Source organism: Pan troglodytes, chromosome 16 (genome assembly GCF_028858775.2).
Source record: "Pan troglodytes isolate AG18354 chromosome 16, NHGRI_mPanTro3-v2.0_pri, whole genome shotgun sequence".
NCBI classification, from domain to species: Eukaryota; Metazoa; Chordata; class Mammalia; order Primates; family Hominidae; genus Pan; species Pan troglodytes.
Genome location: NC_072414.2, coordinates 59,298,431 through 59,315,523, shown reverse-complemented (window position 1 = coordinate 59,315,523; position 17,093 = coordinate 59,298,431). Strand labels below are relative to the sequence as shown.

The window sequence follows — 17,093 nt, the reverse complement described above, 5'->3', positions numbered from 1 at the left end:
AACCCTATCTCTACTTAAAAAATACAGAAATTAGCTGGGCATGGTGGTGTGCACCTGTAATCCCAGCTACCCGGGAGGCTGAGGCAGGAGAATCACTTGAACCCAGGAGGTGGAGGTTGCAGCAAGCTGAGATCACGCCAGCCTGGGCTACAGAGTGAGACTCCGTCTCAAAAAAATAAAAAGAAAAAAGAAAAAGAAAAACTTAACATAGTTCTCACTCAATTATACAGGTCTTTAACAAGGTATTATTCAAAGTCACACACAAATAAATGCAAATTTATATTGCATTCTGACAAGGTTGGACATTATGTCTGAAGTTAGAGATATGAACGTAGTTGGGGAAGTTTTCATCTTAAAAGTACTAGCTCATCTTCTTGTTCTAGTCCTTGAGTTAACACAGCCTTTTATTAAATACTCTGATCTTTTACTTCTGCCTCAGATTGGGGCAGAGAAATTTCCTCATTGAATTCCTTGGTCATTAAGAAAGCAATCTTTGACTGGGCCCAGATCTGTCCCTCAAATGCAGGCCAAAATCACCACCCTCAAAGCTACCTGGAAGGTAGTATAGAATAAGGATAAAGAATGCTACGTTGAAAGTCCGACTGGTTGAGTTTGAATTATGATCCTTTGACTTTTAGCTTGTATGACTTTGGGTGAATTTTATTTAACTGCTTTTTTGCCTCAGTTTCCCAAAATGTAAAATGAAAGTAGGAATAGTACTTACCTCTTAGGGTTACTGTGAAGATTACATGAGATGATCCATGTAAAGTGTACTTAACACCATGCCCAACTCAGAGAAGCCCTCAGAAATGTTAGCTATTGCTTTATAGCTAAATTTTAATTTATATTCCCTTCTATTAAAGTCCAGTATCTACACTTTAAACTATGGATAAATGGAATACTAAACCCAAGATGGTAGAAAGTTGGTGATAGGTACTTTCCCTGGGATGTAAATGTTTAGATTAAATGCTAATTCCATAAATTAGATGACATAATTCCACAAGTAAAATGGTTACAGTTTGAAAATCCTTATCTTAAAAAGTAAAACCTCCCGCCCAAAATTATGGTTATGTTAAACTAACCCAGTATTAGATATGGAGTAAACTTTTAAATGAGTGGAGAAGACAATGCTAGTGCTCTCTTGGGTCACTGTTTTCACTATACAACTCCTCCTGATAATCTTCTATAAGGGTCAGCCCCATCTTAAGTGAGAAATGGAAAAGGGCATTTTGGAACTCAGAAAATTGAGTTTTCTTAGGAACAATCTTAAAGTGGTTAGGTCCCCAGGCAAGCTCATATAACGTATTAGTACATCTGAGCCCAACCATTAGACATATCTGGGCCTCTCACCAGCTACACAAGGAGAAAGGAGAATTATTTTTCTCTAAAAGTAACTCCTGGTGGCTTTGGGAAGATGAGGAGATAAGGCAAGCAGCATTTCTTACCAAGAAATCGCCCAAGAATACTTCCCCTATGGGCTGGTTTCCTCTTGCCTCTTATTTTTCTCTTTCTCCTCCTGATACATTCTGTTTGTTCCAGCCAGGGTTTCTCTCATCCTCTGGATAGTATAATTACTCAGATAGGACGTATAAACTAGTGACAAGGAGATATGCCACCCCTTACCCCAACTGGGAGTGTTAAACTAGAAAAACAGATACATGATCAATGTGGACAGATCCATGCAGAAGCTGACTTAAAAGATTCAAAAAGGGAATGTAGTCTAATTGGTGTTATCAAAGACATAAGACATCAGCTGAAGGCGAGTGGTATTTCATAGCAGGAAAGTAGTAAAAAGGAAGGCAATGATTAAGAACACAGGCTCTAATATCAGATAGAGCCTGATTCTGAGTTCTATCACTTACTAATTGAATGATTGGAGAAAGTAACTTAATTTCTCTATACTGAAGTTTCGTTACCAGTAAGATGGAGATAATATCACTCATTCCACAGGGATTAATGTGATATAACATAATGCACATAGTCAACCCCAAGCAGATAGTAGCTATTAATATTTATTATAAAAAGTTGAATTGGAGAGTCAGAATTTCTCAGTATCCATAAAGCACTCACTTTACAGGGATGTATTCATATCCTTTTGGCAAATGTAGCTTCACAGATGGGTGCATCAGACTATAAAAGTGTGATTCTGCTGCTCACCAAGAAGACTGTCCAACTAATTACCTTAGTCGGTTTCCCTGTTCACTAAGCAGCCTTCTAACTGGATTCTGTGTAGCTTTCTAATAAGGAGAAAATATGATCATCAGATCAGGCTGATTTGAACATTCAGGTCTGTTTGACCATGATAGCTCTCCTCAGAATACATAAAGTGGCATTTCAGTTTGTACATCAGTCTCTTATGAGTTCAGCTGTACCCAAGAGACTGACTGACTCTAACAAAATCAAATCTCTAATCCTATAAAGTCAAGGGTTAGATCTTGGGCTTCACTAAGGTATTAGCAGACTAATGGGCTCTAAGTTGCCAGCCAGCTGCCTATAAGACATCAATATTATCATACCTAAAACCATATCTCTTCCTGTTTCTGAACCAGAGGATTTAAATTGTTGACTTGCAAGACAGGAATAGCCTAAAGAATATTTTCTTCGAACTACACAGGGTTTAAGAAAATTATCTGATCACACATTTAAAAATTAGATTTCACAAAAAATATAAGCATGACTTTCCAGCTTCTTTTGGAAACCCAGCCACAAAAGGCTGGAGCTAAGGTGGCTACCTCCTGGAGGGAAGGCCTGTGTCCTCAGTTCAGCACTCCAGTAATGTGGACCTAGCCTTTACACTCAGTCATTTCAGTAACTTATTATCTGCCTGACCCAATACAACTATGTTGTGACTCCTATTTTAAATAAGAACAATTTGGACATTTTCTAAGGGTTTTTACTGCTTATATAAAATAAAAAAATGTCAGGAAGTAAAAAGCCTGTTCCATGAACACCACTTTTCCTTTTTTTTTTTTTTTTCATTTAGCACAAAGAGATGATAAGTTTGGAAACACACCCATCTTTCAGAAAACATTTGGATTAAGATAGTCTCTTGGGCATTTCTGTGCATTATTAGATTGGGAAGACAAGGGAGTTGGGGAGAGGGTGAGAGTGGGAGAGGAGGCTCATACTGTCCAGTGCTGAGGCTGGGAAGTGGCAATAGGAGAGTTGGGTGGGGGATGGGGGTCAGAAAGTGTGAGGAATCAGCCATTCCTACTCTCTATCCTTTTCTCTTGCCACCACTTCTCTTGCCCAACAAGTCCTGCTTTTATCTAATGTTGGAGAGAGGGGTGAGAAGTAGGGATCAGGGATGAGGTTACAGGCAGAATCGTAAGTAGTAGTGGGGCATACAGCATTAGGACAGAAAGTAAGAGCGACTGAGAGGAAATCCCAGCCATCCAGTTAGACTGGCCAGTTCTGAGTGGCCATTTATATGAAAGGGACAGAGAGTTGTATGTAAATGGTCAGGGGAAGGTGCTGCCTGCAGAACTCTACTTAGGCAGTTTTATGATCATCTAACAAGTTCAGGAGATAATGTTATTCAAAAAAGTACTATTGCTTTATAGCCAAAGGGAGAGGAAATAAAGTTTAATAACTAATGAGGACATCAAGGGATAGAGATCATTCTAAAGAATTCTAAAGTTGCCCTTCAGTTAAAGCAGCTGGAGAAGTGATCTAACTTCAGAAGCTGTCTGCATTAAGCCCTGCCTTCTATGATCCTGACTGAAAATCACACAGTTGGATTTCAGTGGCCCATTCAAGGCCATCCATCAACTGGCCTCCACAGCCAACCACATCTTTTGGTTTCTACAACTTGATTAGGCAAAGCTCTAAGCCATCCTCCGTTACTCTCACTATTCTCTACCTCTGCCTTTGCTTGTATTGCTTCTGGTACTTAAAATGCACAACACCTCTCCTTTAGTCTTGCCCATCAGTTCCTCTAAGGCCTATCTTAAGGCTTGCCTCCATCCATCAATTACATTGATCCTTGAGAGACTAGTGGTTCCACAAGGAACCAAATGAGCATTAATCTGGGAGTCACATAACCAGGACTGTGGCCCTGACGATGATTCTGAAGTAGCCAATTTATCTTTTCAGTATGTAGATAAAGAATTTGTCTTTAGAGACTAAGTGGTATACCTATGTTAACTTGGTTTACAGCACCAGAATTGAGAGCAGGATTGAAAACCCAAGTCCTCTGATTCTCCATCTACGGCTCTTTCTACTAAAGCATGCATGGCTGTTTTCAGACCTCTTAGTTGCCAACCATAAACTGATTTATTTTTCAGGCTATTGTGAAGATTATATAATCTTTTAATATAAATAATCAATTATATAAATCTGGTATTTTCAGGTCATATTGCCCAAACTTTATGGCCTAATGAGAGGAATCTTCTCTAAGTAAGTATCTTCTGGGTTTACTTTACACATTCTGTAGTATAATTCAGAGGCAATGCTTTTAAAGAAAATGTAGGGCAAATCACTCTAGTCTATGGGTACTTACTTCTATTCTACCAAGGAGGTTTTAAAAGGCTAGGAATGTATACTTGAATTCAAGTACAGTTTAAGGTACAATGGGTTAGAATACTGGAGAACACAGCAATAGTATTTATTCATCTCAAGAACCTCTCAGTAGATAATTAACCTGGACCATGATAAAAACAATCCTATTAGTCCCATTTCTCGTGTGGCTAATGCTATCACGCTACTTGCTGAAGTATTTTTCCTTTGCTTCATTTTAAACAGAACACTTACTATATTATTGCAAGCATTACCACTTTTGTAGCTGCTCTATTTTCCTCCTTGCAACAGAAAAGCAACAGTAATTAGGCAAAAGCATAAATTTTATATTTTAACTCAAGAAGATGTAATTCTTATAAAAATCTGGGCTGGTAGTCTAGACGTATCCACTTTTCCATAGATTTTTGGCACCATCAACTAAGAGAAGTGGATATTTCACCCATAAAGAATACAGGGTTTTTAGGATATTTCTCTGTTCTGATGCATACTTTGTCCCACACTGGATTTTTGCGTGAAAGAAAAGATCTATCACGGCTCTAACTTTTGGGACATCGTGAACCCCTTTGGCAATCTGGTGAAGCCTACGGACCCCTTCTCAGAATAATGTTTTATAAATGGATTAAATAAAATACATGGGAACCTATTATACTGAAATACAGTTCTACCCATAGACCCCTGTACCCTAAACCTATCATAGGTGTGACACAGTTCCCTCTGTCTATTGAAATACAGTTCTACCCATGGACCCCTGTACCCTAAACCTACCATAGATGTGACACAGGTCTCTCTGTCTACCTAAATTTGGCTTTTCAAAGTGGAATTAATTTTGAGGTTAGAAACACTATCTCTCAGTATGTAATCAAACAAATACTCAAGTTCAAGGCCCAAGTCATAAAGTGAAAAGGCACAAAGTAAAAGTATATCATAGGGGAGCAGGCCTAGTCCTGTTAGCAGGTGGCTGCTGACCTGGAATGATTTCAGAGCAGTGCAAAGGCTCTCTTCCTGGATTCCCCCAAATCCCTCTTCTCTCTGTCCACTCATGCTTGAAATCCCTTAATAGAGCCTAACTCCTTTGTTTTAATTAAGTAGCGGATTTGCTCTTGTTAAAAAATAAATACCCGTGGGAGAGGTAATACTTGATGCCAAAGATTTGCAAATTTATTTTCAGCAGTAGAACAAGTTTTTCAAATGCAACCTTAAATAGATGCTGATAAATAAGTAAATGCAAATTTTATAAGAATTTAGTATAATTGTGTATGTCAAAACATATATAAGTAACAATTGCATATAGTATTATGTACCTATATGTATATAATTTACTTAAATATAGTATGTGCTTACATTATATATTATATAAATATTTATATTATATATTTACTATATATGTATTTATATTATATATTTCTGGTTATAGCAATATAAACCAACACTGGAAACAATAAGGCTGTTTTGATGAAGACAAATTATGAAATCAAGAGTTATAAATAACTGCAGTCTTACATCTATCACAGAATACAATTTGTTTATATATTTTATTTTGCCTGCACAAGATGTAGAAAATCCAGATGTTAACAAATAAGTAATTTCAAATAGCTAACAATTTGTTATGGTAGTTATAATCTCAGAATTTAGTTCAATTAAAATGATCCAGAAACTTTAAAAGAGTAGAAATTTTTTGTTTCAAAATAGAATCACTAACAATATCTACCAACTGCTTACATTCCTTAATAATTAAGGATTAGTTGGTAAGTAGTCAATTGGGGGATATTTGACAAATAGATTTCATAATTAATTTGAATCCTGACTCCCCTTGCTTACCACACAACCTCAGGCAAGTAGCTTAATCTTAGTCTCAGTTTCCTTATCTATAAAATGATTATAAAAACGGCACCTACTTAGAGGTGTAAGGGTTAAATAAGATAGTGTACATAAAACACTGTGTCTGGCAAACTTAATAAATGCTACTACAATTGAAGAGCTAAATTACCAAAAATATTTCTCAAATGTGTCATGTAACATTTTAGGATGTTCTATCACATCCCATTTAAATTTCTTTTCAGATATCTCGCCACCCTTCTCTTTCAGACAGTCACTGAGTTTCAAAAAAATCTAATTTTGTTTTGCATGTTGAGTCCAAATTTTGACATTATGCTTCATTGTTGACTTTTATCTGCAGTTGTAAACAGAATAACATTGCAACCTTGCACTGTCAAAGATTGTATAGCTCATTTCAAATCGTGTAAGAACCAACCCAAACTTAAATCGAGCAGTGAAACAATCTGTGATGCTACACTATCATGATATGGCTATATTATTGTAATTGTATACTTGACTATTATGCTGTGCCAAAAGTATGCACCAGAGAACTTGCCTGGCTTTTAATTGATAGTAGCACACATGTGTTCTAATACTAATACCAATTAATGTTTCTTGAATGATTACGAGGAGTCAGGCACTGCTTTATGACCTTCACACATATTAGCTTATTTAATCTTTGCTTATTTATTTGTATGATTATTACAGGAGTGTATATGAGCAGATCTGAATTTCAAAATATGACTAGTACAAAGCTACACCCTATCTAATAAAAAACACCTTTATGGGAAATTCAAATATACACACACACACTCAGAGTAAGCCTGAAAGCACAAATTAACCCACTGACGATCAAATGATCAAATGCATTAAAATTTGGCATCAATTGAAATATGTAGGTATTCTTCTTTATTACACTTAAAATGCTTAAATATTTATCATTAAAAATCAAATGCAAATTAAATGCTTAGAACCCCTCTGAAACTCACTGGAGTTCTCTAACAATTTGAAAATGAACATTAAATCCTATTACTCACTTACACTAGGATGTAAAAGGAGCCAAATCAGATTCTTTTCTAAAAGCATAAGTGTGAAGAAGGAAATGAGAGATTTTTAACACTAATTCATTTTTCAGGAAGGTAAGAACCTTATTAGGTACCCATTATGTGCCAGCAATGTTAATATATTATCTGTATTCTCCATAGCACCCTTATCTAGTAGGCATCATTATCTTGACTTGACAAAAGAGGGAACACCGGATCTGAAATGTAATTTGCTTACCTAGGGTTCAGTAACTGCAAAATAGCAGATAGGACCCAAACTCTGATCTACTCAGCTCCAAGCCCCTCCCAGCACACCAGATTGCCTCTCCATCTTGCTTCCCCCATTCATAAAACAGAAAAATGAGAATGAGTGAGACAGAGTAACCTGCTCTTGGAAACACTAGTTAGTTAGTGGCAAGGCTGCAACAGGAATCCAGTAGTACCAGCATTTCACTAGGTAAATCCTATCAGATGGCCCATGGAGAGGGTATCCTGTGCAACTAGGCCTACTAGGAGCCAGCAAAATCATTACTTCACTTCAAAACTCAACATCAGTCTATAAAGCTTCAGAGCAGAGACTAGACAGAGGAGGGGACAAATCAGTCCTGTCCTTAATACCTAATATGTGTAAAACACTGCTTGGTGCAGGGGAGGATTTGAAAAACAGACAAACAGAACAGACAACAAGGTCCCTGTCCTCATATCTGTGTGGGAAAGAAAGCATAATCATGTAAAATATTAAATAGCATCCCTGGAGGAGACCTCAGCAATATTCTGGTTCCCTCCCTGGACCCCTACAATAATATGTTTTAAATGACAGTATAAAACAATGGCACAATACAATATATGAGACTTGCCAATAGTAATAACTAATATTTTTCAGAACACTTCTTTGTACCAGGACCTTTGTTAAGTGCTTTGAATTATCTCATTAAAAACTCAATACAATCCTATGAGATAGATACTTTTATTGTGGACATTTTACATGAGGAAAGGGAGACTGTTTCTGGGAGATCCCGGTCTAGTAAGGATTCACACCAGGCAGTCTGACCCAGAATCACTATTCTAAGAGCTAAAAAGTGGTTTCAGTTCAGCATAGGGTTGGTTTGGGAATGCATACAGGATCATGGCAGAGAAGCTCAAGAAACATACCACTATAAAGAAATTAAAAGAACTCACTACAGCTAGATTTTTTTTTATGAATGTTATCTGACAAGGCTATAGCCTCTCATTGCCTCTCCCTGCTCCCAGAGCAATGGGCTTTAGTGAGACAGCCATCCACCAGCCAACATTCCATCACTTTCCTCAGCTTTCCCATTATTCCAAACCAATGCAGAATTGAAATTCTGAATAGCAACAACATACAAAGGCAATACACTACCACCTCCACCACCACCACCACCACCTTCACTGCCATATTAGTGGAATATATTTTATAGGCGTGAATCAGGAAGGACATGAAAAGTCATTCCTTTGTCAAAAACTCTTTCTAAGCAACCTGAAGAGAAAGCTCACTTTAAATGATAGGAGTGGGATGTTGTGCATGCCACCACAGTCCTTGGGTGATGACTGTGTGTCATAAATAGGATATGGCATTTCAGAATGTCTTTAAAGCTATTTCCTTTTGTTCAACTAATTTAATTTACCAAATGCTCCTGGGAAAAGGGAGGGGGACCAAGATGCTGACTCCACATTTCCTGAAAAATCAACATTTTCTTTTTAAACCGCTCTCAAAGAAATTGCATCTGATTGTTGTCTGCTGGCTCCCTCAAACTCTACCTCTGTCAAAATTCTGCCTCAGCAGGTGTGAGAAAGAATAGATGCAGAACTTGAGTGAATACCCACATCTGTTTTTGGAAAAAGAGAACAGAAGCAGCACAGAAGGAAGTAAAAGAGATAATTGCTGGCTTGAACTACAATACATTTTACTTGTGGGCAGAGGGCCAGCTTACAGCAGGCGGAATATGCAGGCCCATCTTATTGGAATTCAAGGGTGGGCCTCCATTCTTGTCCGGAGACAGCTGTAAACCAGCAGCCCATAGCATCACAATCAGGCACTGAGTTTTGTCAAGGAATGCTGATACGTACAGAAGCAGCTTTGTCTGCCTCAACTGCACCCCTGCCTGGTGAAATGACAGTCAATCTCTGATTCCAGATGACAAGAACTGGATAAAAACTTAAAACAAATGGCGACCTTTCAAAAGATTAATTTGTTTACCAACAAAATGTTCCCTCTTTGTCATCTGAGATGGGGGTGACCTTCACTTTCCCATATCTAGCCTGAAAGGATGCTGACTATAGTCATCTGTTAAGTTAACTCCATCTCAGCAATTATTCCCTTTTATTATTTTTAGTGACAAGAAGGGTTTATTAATTCACTCTGCTTCTTGTTATGGTTTATAAATGCCACAAGCTCATTCTGAATTACTGCAGTGTAACATCAATTTGTTTAAATCTAATTCTGCTACCGTTGCCAAATTATGTTGTGACTGTAATTGTGGCCATATGCATGGGCTTAAAACACAATCATGTTTTGAAATCGCCCTTCTTTCTCCACTCCCACTCCCCACCCCCACCCCCACCCCACCCCTTACTTCTAGTGCTTCTTCTAATCATTTGACATTAACACAATTGCCTCACTTTCTATTACTTTATCATTTCAGAAATGAATATGCTTTCAGTGAGAGAGAGATTACTATGTACACCCCAAGTGAAACAGTAAAGAATGAAACTATGATTTGTGAAGTGTGGTTGCTACCCAACTAAGTTAGTGGAAAACACTGCATAACATATGACTCATAAAATCTAGAAATCATAATAGTATTAAATTCAACCTCATGAATAAATAAAAGATTCTAAGTTTACATTGCATTATATATATATTTATTTGGAAAGTAGAACCAAAGAACTGGTATAATTCTACAGCAACTCACATCTTGCCAAAAAGAAAAATGTTTTTATGATTCTTTTCTAGGTCATAACAGTTATAATCAGAGTTATTTGTGCAGCAATTCAAAGCAATGTTTGGTTTGGCTATTTTGTTATGCATTCATAATCGTTCTTTTAAAATTCATGTTAACAGATACATGTTTCAAGCCTTTTAAGAAACACTTTTTATTTAAAAGAAATAAATCAAAGTCAAATTTTCTGTAGATTTCTTAATGTGTTGTATTATAAAGTCTAACTGGAACTGGATGTCAGTGAGGGAACATGAACAGTACCAGGGATTTCTTCTTGTTTCCACATACCTTTGAGGACCTACTAGAAAAAATGTTAGAAGGTTGTTTGTTACTATTTGGCAGATTGAAGATATTGAAAAAATCACCAGTGAGTCTCACTTTTAATATGTTTTTGGTAAATTGATTTTACATAACAGAGTCACAGGATATAAAATTCTGAAGATAGTTTTGCAATATGAGTATGTGTGTGTGGCAGGGGGTATATGTGTTTTCAATGCACTAAAATCCTGGCATCAGCCTCTTATTATCAGGAGGAATACACCACTTCATAAGATGGAGATGATACCAGCTTCTAGGAACAAATAATGGAAATTGGCTACATATTCACATTTGCTCTGTCAAAAATGTCTAAGGTTATTTACAGGCTTTTGACAAGCTGATCAAGTTTCATAAGAAGTAACGAAACACATGGCCCTCGGCAGCCAAATAATAATCCCCTTTGAGTGTTTAGTTCTAAAATGATTAGCTTTGATGATGCCTTTCTAATTAACTATACATCACAATGCTAGACACATTACTCTAGTTTGGGTAAGTGCTTTTGAAACGATTTTTATAAGTGGTAAATCACAACTGCATTTATCCCCAAATGCTTTATATGACTGTTTAAAACCAAATACCTGAACACACTTCTCTCACAGTACTTTTTGCACAATGCTTCTGTTTTACAAATCCAAAATGAAAATACTGTTTTTCAGTTAGTATTACCATACAACTATATCAACATAAAATGATAGCGTCAACTAACTATTTGATCAAAAGGCCAACAGTTTGAAAAAAATATACACAATGTATATCCAATTTTAAATTGCTCTGGTGTAGATTTTTATGGCATCAAGTTTGATGGAAAAAGGAGATTTAATACGGTAAATGAATATCTATTAGCTATATGTCATAAAAGGGAAGTGCTTTCCCAAATTCTCTTTGCTCAAAGTATGTAGATACAACATCCAAGGCACTCATTCTATTTGGAAATCGGAAAAATACACAATTAATGACTAAGAATCTGCCCCAAGTTTTGGATATAATTTTGAAATCTCTATTTGCTTAAGTCTGAATCTTCATTCAGATTCATAAAGCAAAGCATAATCCTTTTTAAATCTAGAGGTATGCCTTTTAAAACTCCAGTACTCATCAGAAAAAGTTCACATGAAACACAGCAGTTGCCTCGGGCTACAAAGCCTCAGTACTCCTCCAGCTAAGCCAATATTAATTCTAGATGGAAGAGGAAAACCAACAACAAAAGAGAAATCTGCTTCTGTCTGTGTTGCCAGAGAAATAATATTTGTATTTCAGGGGCTTTGGGCTCATGGGAAGCAGATAAAAACCCTTTCACATTATTCACAGTGACATTTTAAATAAAGTTTCAGCAGGAATAAAAATATCTAACTTTCTGGTTATTTCTTAGGCTATAGAAGTATTTGTAAGATAAAGTGCTCTTAAACCAAACCTGTTAGAATAACATAAAGCACATATAAAGAAACTGAAAATATATTTCAGGGTTACACGAATGAAGTAGGCAGTTGAAAATGTCTGTGTAGGAAATTTGGAAGATTAATCTAAGAGACTATTATGCTAGTTAGAAATGGCTTTGCAATTTAATCCTAACATTAATCTTGTTTTTAGTTTTGATTTCACCAAGGCATACATTTAAGAGCTTTTGAAAGAAGCCAAAGGTTAAAAATGTATTTAAAAAAATAGAGATGTTACCTCAGTAATTGTTTTCAGTGTTAGAAATGATCTCAAATTAAATAATTTCCCAGCTAAAATGAAGCACTACTCTTAATCCTCCTAAGAAAACTCCACAACATAGAGTACAATCCTGGCTTTAGGACAAGGTAGCATCTAGTCAATGGCAAAAATGGCATTGACTCTGAGATCTCTTACTGCAGATCTACATTTGACTATTTTTCCCTCTCACTATTTTGCTGACATAAAGGCTTAGTCCCTGCTTGCCTCAGATTTAGAATAATATTCTCAAATATTTGCATATTATGACAGTATACACAATGGAAGAGGATTCTGTACTGTTGTTTTATTTGGATTTTTCTAGTGGTAAGCCTACTATCAAAGAAATACAATATTTAAAATTTCTCTATTAATTCTTTTTGCTGGTAAATTATTTCCTTGTTAAAATTATGGTACTAGATTATTTAGGAATATCAAATAAAATAGAGAAATCTGAATGAGCTACAAATAAGTCTTCAAAAATAGGCTTACATTTTCTTAATCATTGCTAATTATAAACAGAATGAGAGCCACTTCATCTCCAAAAAATTCCAAACACAAAAGGATCACAATCTTTACTTAACATCTACATTACATCTTACACTACTAATAAATGACTTTTATTTCTTAAAAAAATAAGAGCTCATTAAAACAACTCATTACTTACACATGCTTTTCTCTGATTAATATATGGCAAACTGATTCCATAGTTCGCATTTACAGCAGCTCTGTGGTGGATGTTTTCAGGATCCTGCAAGATTTTTACATTCAACCCTATCTTTCGCTGAAACAAAGAAACAATGAAACTTTCATGCTGGATGAACAAAAATGCTTACTAACATTTTATATCCTCAAAGGAGTTTAAAGTTCTTTGGAAATAATTATTTTAATGAAATTCTCACTGGAAAAAAATATATTTGGATCTTTTATTTAGGCTGCTAATCAGTCCCTTTTATTCACAGAAAAGGAACTTTCTGTAGATTTTCCTCCGTGTATCCCATTGCTCCCACAAATACATCCTCAGACACATTTTCTTAAAAATAATGCTGGAAGCCAACCAAGGTGGGCAAAGGACTAGATAGAATACCTGGTCTTAATTTCTTTTTAGCTTTCCAGGTCAAGGATTTTGTCAATGAAATCTATACTACAAATACACAGGTAGAGGGCTCCCTTGGTCTGTTAATGTGGCCACTTTCCTCTAGGGACATTTACAGGTAAATCTCAGTTTGGGCCTGGTAAATTTACAACAAATTTATCTACTCCTTCACAGAGATTCTCTTATCTGTAAGAATAATTTATGCTTTCATTAGAAAAAAATAAAAGCCTCTTGTCTGAACCACTTATTCCTCACTTTAAATAATTCAAATTAGTTATTGTTGACATGCTTGATAAACCATGAGAGTGGGCCACATAGTGGTGGTGGCAAGGGGCACTAGATAGTTGTCAGGACACCTAGGTGCCAGCTCTCCTCTCGACTGCTGTGTGTGACCTTGGGTAAGTCACTTCACCTCTATGGAAGTCAGTTTCTTTATTCACAAAATGCATGTTAGACTTAATGGTCTCTTGAGGAACCATGCCCGAGCTTTGGGATTCTATGATTTGAGGCTAAAAAATAATTTGGCACGTAGGGAATATGGTATTACTAATAATTTCTAGTCTTTTGTGATTTTAAAAATTGTAATATAATGCATATACCATAAAATTCACCCCTTTAAAGTGTACAATTCAGTGGTTTTCAGTATATTCACAACCATCACCACTATCTAATTCCAGAACATGTGCATCCCCCGAAAATGAGACCTCATACCCATTAGCAATTGCTCCCCATTCCCTCTTCCCACTAGTTCCAGGCAACCAGTAATCTACTTTCTGTCTCTCCTGACGTATCTATTCTGGACATTTCATAAAAATGGAGTCAAAATACGTAGGCTTTGCAACTTTTTAAAAAGGAGGTTAGAAGTATTGTGAGCAACTTAACTGTTTTCCTTTCAATTCAGTGTCTTAGTTTTGAGGGTGATCTGATGCAGTTGTTAAAATGTTGTAGGAATTGGACAGATTTGTTCATGATCCATCTATTTCTTTGACATAAGCATTTATAAAGGGTCTGTGCCTAAGGTCAAAGTGAAGAAGGCTACAAAAATATCTACAGAATGTATGCTAGATAAGCATAGATACGTTTAGGTAAGGTCTTTAACAGATATCCCAAATCTTCCTTTTACTTTTTAATAGCATGGTTTTTTGTTGTTGTTGTTTTGAGATGGAGTCTCGCTCTGTCACCCAGGCTGGAGTGCAGTGACACAATCTCGGTTCACTGAAACCTCCGCCTCCCAGGTTCAAGTGATTCTCCTGCCTCAGCCTCCTGAGTAGCTGGGATTACAGGTGTGCACTACCACACCCGGCTAATTTTTGTATTTTTAGTAGAGACAGGGTTTCACCATGTTGGTCAGGCTGGTCTCAAACTCCTGACCTCGTGATCCACCTGCCTTAGCCTCCCAAAGTGCTGGGATTACAGGCATGAGCCACTGTAGTCGACCAATAGCATTTCTTAAACCAAATCTCCAAATAACTGCCCTCAACTGTCCACTTTATTTAATCTGGGCAAGGATACAGGATGCAAACAAGGCATGTCTATTTCCTTCTCCTTGAGGTACACGTGGTCACAAAAGTAATGTCGTACCTAATTATAAATGGCTTTTCTTCTGTGGGTAACACTCACAGAACTACTCCAGGGTTTTTGCATGGAAGCAGATTGCCTCTTCTATTGAAATTAATACCTGAACATAATTTTTTCCTTCTTAAACTTTCAGAATAATTTCTATTCTACCAAGGATTGGGAAATTGCTAATATGTATTATATTGACTGGATGTGGGTTTCTGTAATTAGGGTGTTTTTAAAATGTGTGCATTCTGGATACAGAATTGATGGTAATAGCTTCATCTATCATGTCTAAGCTTTGTTAGAACATTTTAATTATGGGATTATTGGCTCATAGCAGTTTTCTTAGTTTTATCATGCTCCATCAAGTTTGTGTGGTTATAGGTCTGGTGTAGGGAGGAAATGGCCAAATACAGAATCACTGTTAAAACTGGCCTTAAAATCCTGTAGTGTTCTGCCTATTGTTAAATTCTGTAGCACTACACATAGTTATTTCTGAAAAGAAATCAGTATGTAAATAGAAATCCAACAGAAATGATAGGTGTACTATCAATTCTTTATTGTTGGGTTAGAAAGCAATCATTTGAGGTTAAAAGATCATTTAAAAATGTTAATATTCTCATATTTACTATTTTGGTCCCAATGCATGTGTATACCAAAATAGTAATATGTAGCACACATGATTTAATTGCTCTTTTCAAAAACACTTAAAAGGAATCTATGTTTAAAGAATATTAACATAATCATACAGGCATGGTGGCTCACTCCTGCAATCCCAGCACTTTGGGAGGCCGAGGTGGGTGGATCATTTGAGGTCAGGAGTTCGAGACCAGCCTGGCCAACATGGTGAAACCCCGTCTCTACTAAAAATACAAAAATTAGCCAGGTGTAGTAGCGTGCGCCTGTGGTCCCAGCTACTTGAGAGGCTGAGGCATGAGAATTGCTTGAACCCAGGAGGTGGAGGTTGCAGTGAGGTGAGATCATGCCACTGCACTCTAGCCTGGGCAACAGAATGAGACTCGGTCTCAAAAAAAAAAAAAAAAAAAAACATAACAAATGTTTCACTGAAATTCACTACCAAGTACATTCAAAACCTAAATTTGTCTTACGAACCATCTATAGTGATGTATGGGAAAATACTTATAAACATAGCTGTATTATGAGACTCAATAATAAGGTTTTCAAGAAAATCAATTACAGACTTCAAAAACAAAAATAAAATTAATCATTCCATTAAGCAGGAAAGTATGCTCTGGAAGATGATCATTTTTTACCAACAGTAAGATAAATATCAGAAATAATTTCAGAAATTTTTAGTAAATTGGTCAAGAAAAGATACCAATTTATGTAATCCATCTTGAGTCACTAGACAATCTAAACTTTGTATTCTTTCCTTTTGATGGTAATTACAAGCAGATATATCAAATGTGACTCTCATTTAGACTCTGGTTTGTAAGAACAAAAGTTATTATCAGAGCCAATTACTGTTTTACCTACATGGCTGCACAGAAGCAGGGAGCTCAATTTTCATCTCATCAGTGATTCTGTGGTATTTATTTTATTACTATGCCCACAAAGCTATATAAGAAGGAAATAGCTTATGCTATTAAAACTAGGGTTGGAATATAGGAGGCTAAGGTTTCTTTTAGAACAACTTCTGAATTAAAAACACTAGGCAGCGTGTAATGCCAGCTCCCCAGACATGGGTAGACCATAAAATGACACACATCTGAGCAGTAGATCCCACACAGAGTAATCAAAATTGAAATGCTTCACAAACAAAGTTGAGAGAGGCTATTTACTAAGTTACAGTATTATCGACAGTGTTTCCTGCAAGTAGTGTCTTCTAAAGTGGATATTGCTTAATATCATATTCCCACTGGTTAAAGACAGCTGCTGTTTAGTCTCAAATGCAGAGAAAAGAAAAATACAAAGAATTTAGTCACTTTTAACACTCATTCTCTCAACCACTGTCTTATGTAATATGAAGAACAATAGACGTTAAGTCCTGATTTGAGCTGTATGATCTAGATTTCTCATTTGTAAAACTGGGTAGTAACCCTTAGCTTCATAGGGTTGTTTGTGAAGTTCAAATGA

General features: G+C 36.3%; 1 protein-coding gene across 50 annotated transcripts in view; it reads right to left on the bottom strand.

Annotated features, from left to right (window-relative positions):
* Positions 1-17,093, bottom strand: part of IQCH (IQ motif containing H) — a 245,590-nt gene that overhangs the window by 182,920 nt on the left and 45,577 nt on the right. For 36 of the 50 annotated variants that reach the window (XR_008539624.2, XR_008539627.2, XR_008539626.2 and 33 more), the window contains exon 5: positions 13,008-13,124. The exons of 13 other annotated variants lie outside the window; for them this stretch is intronic. Coding sequence is in view for 32 of the 37 variants with exons in the window: in XM_054667716.1 (XP_054523691.1) it covers positions 13,008-13,124 (117 nt within the window). In the remaining 5 variants the exon portion in view is untranslated. Of the gene's footprint in view, positions 1-10,461; positions 10,635-13,007; positions 13,125-17,093 lie in introns of those variants that run through there. One more of the 50 variants, XM_009429415.5, reaches the window with a different exon arrangement.